At 39.0% G+C, this 8,883-nt stretch overlaps 1 protein-coding gene across 1 annotated transcript in view; it reads right to left on the bottom strand.

The window, feature by feature from the left end:
• Positions 1-526: 526 nt before the first annotated feature.
• syne1a (spectrin repeat containing, nuclear envelope 1a) overlaps positions 527-8,883 on the bottom strand; it is a 169,426-nt gene continuing 161,069 nt past the window's right edge. Inside the window, exons 140-147 of the mRNA XM_059356191.1 lie at positions 8,493-8,619; positions 8,199-8,410; positions 7,392-7,598; positions 6,448-6,576; positions 5,499-5,762; positions 4,733-4,822; positions 4,064-4,125; positions 527-1,963 (exon numbers count right to left, since the gene is read on the bottom strand). Coding sequence (XP_059212174.1) covers positions 1,687-1,963; positions 4,064-4,125; positions 4,733-4,822; positions 5,499-5,762; positions 6,448-6,576; positions 7,392-7,598; positions 8,199-8,410; positions 8,493-8,619 — 1,368 coding nt within the window. The 3' untranslated portion in view covers positions 527-1,686. The remainder of the gene's footprint in view (positions 1,964-4,063; positions 4,126-4,732; positions 4,823-5,498; positions 5,763-6,447; positions 6,577-7,391; positions 7,599-8,198; positions 8,411-8,492; positions 8,620-8,883) is intronic.

Genomic DNA, 8,883 nt, shown 5'->3' with positions numbered 1-8,883 from the left:
GTGCATCCCATAATACAGTGTTTTTTTCGCTATTCTTGGACTAACTATACCACCACATGTATCAACAGACTATAATTGGGTTTGTTTTACCTGTTCTGTGTTGCCAGGTATCCCAGCATGCTTTGTCATTCTTTCTGTCACCTTTCACATTAGGCTTGCTTTCTGTCTGAACACACAGTTGCAGCCAGGGACTTTTTGCCAAATGTTGCTTAAAAAATGTCACATTGTCAAGTTAGTTTAGATAATTTCCTTGTATTTATTAAATAATCATGTCAGCTGTATTGTGAGTACTTTGAGATGCTAAACAAAAAGTTTTAAATTGTCAAATCTGATGTCTGTGTTAATGAGACTCCGTACACTAAAAAAAAACTAATTGGATTTGGCCTCTTGAGCTGTTTGGTGTGAGTCCAGTCAAACCTGAAGTGTAACTTGTTTACTGTGCATAAAAATAAAAGCATTCATTGGGAAAATACAAGTGTTTCTCCAAAGTTTGTATCCCAAAGTGTAGCCCAAGAACACACAGAAGTAAATATTTAATGTTTTATTTTTTGCAAAGAGAGTATTCTTCATGAAGTCGGCATTAGCAAACTGTACATACATAAATAACCATTTTCATATTTCATCATTATTTTTTTGTACAGATTCTGTTTTAACAGCGCAGTGAATCCGATGTCTCATCACCGCAGAATAATTATCGCAGTTATTACAAAGCGCACTATTTCATGTCGCAGCCGTCTACTAAAACACTACCAGTGATTGTTTGGCTTTCTTAAAAGCAGGGGACTTTTAAGTGCATGCTCAAACACAAAGATAAAAAAATAACCGCCTGTATTCAAAGGCATTTCAACAAAAATATACAAATCAGTTGAGAGCTCATATCTTTTTTCTTTTTTTTTTTCATACTTGCCCCATTTGATTAAATACTGAAATTAAAAACAGGAATATAAGCCTTGGCTTTTGGGGAAAGAAGTCGGCCATCTTGGCTGGACGGCTTCAGTGCAGTACCTTCGACAGTGCTCGTGTCAGTGCTTCAGATTTTAGCTTTAACGTCACATGAAGACTTCATTTTCCAAATTCAAGCAGAAAAAACATTAAGTTCGTCCTTCAGAGAGTTCAGAGATGTTTCAGCCGTCATGTCTTCTTCAAATGTCTTTTAGAAACAAACTCTTGACATCTGTGAATGATTGCTACTCAAACTGCAAGTTTACTGTACAATTTACAGGTACAACACCCCACACTCAAGGTGGTGCTTTAGCTTCATCAATACTAAATCTATTAACTGATTGAACGCTAAATAAATAGTAGCAGCACTGGATAAAATGGACAAAAAGCACGGTCGACTTTGGCTCCCAACGTACAGTATATAAATAGTGCTTTGTTTTTCATTGATTTCTCAGGTTTCTTCAGAAACCTTAAAAAATAATATACACATTTAAGTTAAAACAAGGTGAAATATTTAGATCGGGGGCCTCCAGGTGAGTTCATTTGTTCTGGAGGGTGGGTTTAAAGGGTTGAGGTGATTTCAGGAGAGTGGGTGTGCAATGTTGGTGAGAGACGTCTTCATGTCACCTCTGAATCACTTCATAATGCGCGTTTAAAGTCTGACGCTTTAGGGCACGGGGGTGAAGAGGAAACATTCAGTCGGAGTCCTTGGCAAAGCGGTAGGTCGGTTTTTTCAGCTACTTCTCATATGGGCGGAGGTCCGTTGGTGTAGCGCAGCATGGGATGGAAGGAGCGGGCGAAGTTGTTGGCGTGGTGGCAGCTGTAGTCCTGCTCGGTCATGGGCACGAGGCAGGCCAGGCCGATGATGAGCAGGAGGAGCAGCTGGACGGGAAGCGCAGCCCTGAGGACCCGCAGCAGGAAGGACGGGCTTTTAGAGGAGGAGGAGGAGGAGGAGGAGACGCCGTCCGGAAGGTCAGAACGGGAGGAAACGCAGCCAGCGGCGCCTGGTGATTTGCTCCGGCTGCAGGAAGACACAGAGGCAAGTTAAAGACAGCAGGGCACAGACCTGAGCTCAGTAGTGTCTCCAAATCATGTTTGGTCAAAACCTCTCGATAGCCTCTTATAATGTTGGTAACGCTCCAAACACATGGGCTTCAATCAGAAACGTGTGATGATCAAGCTTGGACTCTTTTCTTAGTTCATCAGAAATATTTTTGCAGGGTTCATTTTATAATTTTTTTTAGCTTTGGTAGTTTAGATGTGGACTGTAAATACAATCAATGGGAGGAACATAAATAATAAATCATACAGCTTATTAAGAGTTAAATTGAAGCACTCTTCAAGAACTTTCAAGGTACCTTAACCAAACATTTCCAGACTCAACTACTAAAATCATTACTATAAATGATAAACTTGATCAACTCACTGAATGTTTTGATTATAATTATTTTCAAGAGGAACACATCATTAGAAGTTGTCAACAGAAAGTTCACATCAGTTATTTTACTAACTGATTATCCTTTTAAGTAAATTTTCAAGAGGGAGATGGTGTTTTCATATAGCTGGAAATAAAATATATTTGGTTTTTCAACTACTGATTAGGTAAAAAAGTGTGTTAAAAAGTCTTGAAAGTTTCTTAAATATATTTTGAAGGTTAGAAATATTTATTTGTTTTTTTGTCATTGCATTTATAGTAACAATTTAGATAATTTAAAATCTGGACATTTTCTGTTCAGGTACCTTGTTTGAATTGTAGCTGTATGAACCCTGCTGGCTGGACAAAACCACTATTGAAAAACATCACACTGGGGCTTGTGAGAATTGTGATGAGCATTCTTCACTATTTTCAGTTACCAAATAATTAAAAATAATAATTTTGTAGTTTCAGTGAATCTGGCAATTCTGATATTTCAAGTAGGTTAAAACAAACATGTTTGCAAATACTATTTTACCCATGTCTGATAAAAAAAGAAAGAAGACTCAACAAACACTGAACGGGAAGGAAAACAAAAAGGCAGCAATTAGGTGCAGATCCAACAGTTAGAGACACTGAGAGTTGAACACAGAGACATAGATGCTGTAGTAGACCTGCACACACACACACACACACACACACACACACACACACACACACACACAGAACAGGCACAAACACACTTAGAAAACATAGAGCACTCGTAGATAGCCGGCTGTGTCTCACTGAGGGGGGGAGACACTCTGGCTTTAGAGCCGAGTGTGTGAGAGTTCAATGCCACGTCTCATTCCAAACACACACAGGAGAAATGCCAAATGCCTCTCTGGAGATTTCCACGGTGAGAGCCAAGACTCGAGGGGAGGAACAGCATGTTCTCGCTGCGGCTCATCCTCGAGGAGGCTGGAGGAGGGTCAGACACGCCGACGCTCCTCCAGCCTCTCTCTGAGTCCTGCTGGATGCTACAGAGCGGCCACTTTGAGCAACATATGCACATCGTGTGCGTTTGAGTCTCATAAAAAAGGAAACAAAGACATTATTTCTACTGCAGCACTATGGTAAGACTAGTTTAGGCTGAGTCTTCACCAGGCCTGTGTCGGTATTTAATGAAAATCATAGAAATCAGAAATGGGAGAGTTAAGAGGTCTGGAAAGGAAACACAGGAAAGAAAGTGGGAGTTAAGGTAGAAGACAAAAAAAAAACCAACGCAGGAGTTATTGCATCACATCCTGCTTTCAACTATGAGAGTGAAACAGGAAGGAAGGAAAAGAGAGCTAGAGGGCTGAATGGGGGTCGCTGGGATTCACATAACGCCATCTAGTGGGCGAAGGAGAGTGCTACAGTCACAGACAAAAAAAAGTATGACCAGGGAACATTTTCATGGTGCCATTCAAGAAGCAGCAGGGCAAAGAGAAGCAGTGAAATAAAACATTTAAAGGAGAAAGGGAACGAGTCCCCTCTCGTTTAAGAGCTGGTAACATGGTCTCTAGAATAAGGGAGGATCATGGAACGCATGGTTAAAGCCTTTAAGGTGTTTCACATGGCTGATTGTGATTGATTGATTTTGAATGAGTAAGAATCAGGTTTCTAGTCAGGCGTAGCTTTGGTTCCATCATCCTCCCGTGTGTCTAGAGTCCAGGAGAGAGGTACCTGTGGCGCGGGCCGCTCTCAGGGGGTCCTGGGTGGGCCTGACTTTTACTTTTGCCTCGGGGCTGTACCACGCAATGAGCAGGGAGGGGTAAAAGAAAGAAAAAGAATGTTTCAGTCAAGGGCAAATAAAGAACAAAGCTTCAGATGAGAGAAAAAACAAATAACATAAAGAGCCATAACAATCGCGAGAAGGAATCATCAGAGCGGCAACTTAATCAATGACGGTGATTTCACTTTCAGAACCAAGAAATCTGGCTTCTCAATGCTAAAAAAGGAAAATTAAATAAGTTTAACGATATGTTACATAGTGAGAGAACAGAGAAAATGTAGTTTCTTTCATAGATTAATTAAAAAATGAGCCATTAGAGAACATTTTTATCATGTGAAACGAAAAGCCAGGTTTTCTTGTACATTTGTTTCGGCAGATCAACATGGTGAGGGCAGCAAAAACTTTTTTTTTTTCGTTGAAGGGAGGGATGGAGAAGGGGCAGCAACAAATCTTTTCATGTACATGTTAGCAGAGCAATTCAAAAAAAGGGGAAACATTTATATTAACATTAAGAAAATGAAGGGATGGTAGAGTGGGAAGGTCTACTGGAGGAGGTAAAATGATTGTGATGTTTTTTGTTTCTTAATCAGCGAGCCGGACATAATGAGAGGAGACATTACCAATCGTTTGTGACTCTGCACCGTCGGCTCTGACTCAGGACCAGCTGACCCACTGAGCTCTGGTTTACTGACAGGCAGCGGGGAGCAGTCCTGGAACAAAACACACAACATCCAGTGAGATGTTTAGATGAGAATTACTTTTTTTGAGGGGGTCATTTTTGGACATCCCATAAAATGGTCTTTTTCTCTATTTTTGGACAAACTATACTACCATGTGTGTCAACAGAGTATAATTGGGCCATTTTTAGCATTTTAAAATTTGACCAATGACAAAAATCTTTCTGGTTTTGGACATTGCATAATATGGTGTTTTTCTGTAATTTCTGGCCATATTATGCTCTAATATATATCAACAGACTATAATTGACCCTTTTTAAGCATTTTAGGCATTTAAAAATTTGACCATTTTTAACAAAAAAACGACAAGTTTTTGGACATCACATAATATGGTGTTTTTCTGTCATTTCTGGCCATATTATGCTATAATATATATCAACAGACTATAATTTAAATTATTTTTAGGCATTATTATTTGACATTTTGGATCTCTTTCTATATACTATAACATTTTAATGCCAGTATGCTATAATAACATCAGACAAATATCATAGTATAGTTTACCAAAGCCAACAAATAGGCAGATTAAAGCAGAAATATAAATGTATATTACATTTTATATATTAACTAATGCCTAAATTTATTTATTTTTATCTCTTTTTATTGTTATTTTGGCAGCTTCTGATCTTGATATTCAGGATTTTCTTACCTGCTGAGTGTCATTGGCCTCCAGTCTCCTTTCCAGCCCCTCCAGGTCTGAGCTGACCTCCCTGAGAAGCAGCCTCAGCCTGTTCAGGATCACGTGCACCTTCTCCTGGGCCTCGAGACACTCGCTGCCCTGAGCCTGGACCTGCTCCGGGGCCTGTGACTGCAGCAGCAGACTCTGAGGTTTAGTGTTGACCAGCAGCTGAGCCGACAGCTCCTGAAGGGACGCCACCTTCTGCTGCGAGTCCAGCAGCTCACGCTTGATTTGCTGCAGAAAAAAAGGAAGAAAAATTGGATTTAAAATATATATAACCATATGATAGAGTATGCACATTGGAAAATCTCTTGGTTCATGGCTACATATTTTGAAATGTACTCATTACTTGAAACAATGGAAACTTCTCAGGAATCTCTACAATGTAAGTAAAAATTAAATTTACTGTTTTTAATAAATGATGTGGATATTTTTTCTCAATAAAAATAATCTTAAAAAATAAGTATGTTTGTATACTTTTTTTTGGGAAGATAACAAAAATAAAGAATGGAATACCATTCAAGTGTGTAATTAACTTCCTCCTTATATTTGTTATTTTATTATGTATCACCTTTTGAAATGTATATTAAAAGAAATAAAGACATTGGTATTTTTATTCTTTCTTATTTCTATGAATTTAGATTTATATTTGTTATCAGACATTTTTAATGCTACTATTGATCAGAACCAAACAGCATACAATAATGGACTAACATATATGATCAGTACGATTTCTGTTTCAAGAACTGACTTCATATAACTATATTTAGATAGAGGGGTGAAAACAGAACAAAAGAACATATTATCACAACAGAATTCCACTTTAGCAGCTACTGATTTTGAAATATCCACTTACTTGATGTTGATTATTGTTAAAATCATAAAATAGGACATGAAAAAACTTTTTAAAGGGACATACCGTCAGTGTTTTGTGATGAGCTCGTAAAGTTTCCCGGTCCAGTCTGGGAGGGATGGGCACCACCTCGTTCCTCCGCCGGTCGATGTTCTCCAGCCAGAGCAGCAGACCGTGGCTCATCTCATGGAACTCCTGAAGAGAAACATGGAATAATTATAAAGCATGCCATCCAAAATATCATACAAATTTCACATTTTTTAACAAACTACAAACAAACTATACTATTACCATACTTTGATGCGTTTTTTGACATTTCTGGACAAACTACACTGTGACCATTTTTGACGTTTTTGGACATACTATAGTATGGTGTGTTTTTTTAATATATTTTAGCATTACCAAGAACAACTTTTTAAAGTGTTTTAGGCATTTTTGGACAAACTACACTTTGACAGTTTTGGACATGCGAAAATATGTTTTTAAGTTTTTGTCCCACATTTTTCGACAAACTATACTATTACCGTGATCAACAGACTATATTGACCCATTTTAAGCATTATTAGGCATTTTCAAATTTGACAATTTTTGACAAAAATCGACCTGCTAGAGTAAGATTTTTTTTTTCAGGGGGTCATTTTTGGACATCCAAAAATAAGATTAAAATTGACCCGTTTCAAGCATTTTTAGGTGTTTTAAATTATTTGACTGAAGTCAACATACTATATTAGGATTTTTTTCAATTTTCGGACATTGCATAATATGGTGTTTTTCTTTAATTTTCGGCCATATTATGCTCTAATATGTGTCAACAGACTATAATTGACCCATTTTAAGGATTTTTAGGCATTTTTGAACAATGTACAATATGACATTTTCTGACATTTTTTGACATACTATTTTATGGTGTTCTCGTGATATTTTTGGACATACTATACTATTACCATTATCAATGCATTATTCTAAAGCATTTTTTGGCATATTTGGACAAAATAATAATCTTTTCATACCTGGCACTGCATCAGCGCCCTCTGCAGCTCTTCCCTCCAGTCCTCCAGGGATGTACCGAGCCGATCCCAGCGTGCGTTCATCTCTTTCAGCCCGTCCCTCAACTCCCACGCCTCCTCTGAGTCAGGCTCTGACTGGAGGAAGTCTGCACTGCTCAGATTGATGGACAAAACTTCTGACTTGTGGGCATCCACCCCCTTCAGCAGCTCCTGAGGGGACAAGTCAAAGAAAAATGTATTTAAACCAACATGCAACCTACATGTGGAAGATTATTTATAATGAATTGGGCCAGACTGGAGGTGGCGACTAGATAGAGAAAGAATACATGAGGTGCCAACAGACAAGAGTGCAGCAGGATGAGGCTGAGTTAGATGTACATTATCAGGCTCTGGAGCAGTGTATTTATAGAACAGTGATATCAGGCCTCGTGCTTTACAGACAGTAACAGCTGGACGAGGAATTGAAGAGCGAGTGTGAGTGTGTGTTTGTGTGTGTGAGGGTGAGTGAAAGGACAGCGCCCTGCACGTGAAGTAGGACATTATAAACAAGGCCAGTGGCGTCAAATTACTGCAGACAAACTGTTCTTCATGTACAGTTCTTCAAAATATGCTGTACAGGCAATGACACAGATAAATGTGCACAGACAAAAAAACCTTTAAAACTAATGGATGCAAGAAAACCAAAAAGGGTTCACAAGAGCTTCATAGAAATTAGAATATTTTGCTGCAATGAGGTTTTTGTAAAAAAAAACACACCTTTTTTTAATATCATTTTGACAAACTGCTGCAATTGAAACACTTTAGACAAACCTTGAGCTTCTTGATCCTCTGCTGGATGGTGTGTATGTCGGTGCTGAGATCGAGCCCCCGCAGCTGGTTAAGTTCAGCCTCGGACTGACCCAGCCAGGCCCTCATGGTCTGCAGGTCTGAGATCAGCTGCTGCCACTGCTGCAGGTTCTGCTTGTGCCTGTGCTTCTCACTCAGAGACTGAGCCTGGATCAGCTCCCAGCGCTCGATCACACCTGCAGGGACACAGATCACATTTAACACACGGTCTCAATTGGAGGAGGGAACATATCATCTGTGTGTGTGTGTGTAACAGACCTGCACTCTGAGTGTCTGTGCTGGTGGGGTTGATGAGTCCTGGCATGTCATCCTCGTCTTCAGTCAGCTCTCCTTCGACTCTCTTCACTACGTCTAAACTGCCTCGACACTCTCCCATCAGACGCATCTGGAGGGATAAAATTAATTACATGTATTTAGATTACAAACATAAGAACAAACAAACACAGCTACATACATACATGACTATCGACGATATAAATGAGAAAATATTTGGAAAACATTCTATAAAATCCTGTTAGTAGTCAAACAGTGAACACATGAATATTTATGAATGATTATAATAATTTTCCTCAAAAGACGAGCATCACGATACACCAGACATGTTCTACAAACACTTTAAATAACTTTGAAACAGTTTTTGCTAGAGACA

Source organism: Centropristis striata, chromosome 18, assembly GCF_030273125.1.
Source record: "Centropristis striata isolate RG_2023a ecotype Rhode Island chromosome 18, C.striata_1.0, whole genome shotgun sequence".
In the NCBI taxonomy this organism is placed as follows: Eukaryota; Metazoa; Chordata; class Actinopteri; order Perciformes; family Serranidae; genus Centropristis; species Centropristis striata.
Note: the sequence above shows the minus strand (reverse complement) of the source record. Positions and strands in the feature narration are given on the sequence as shown.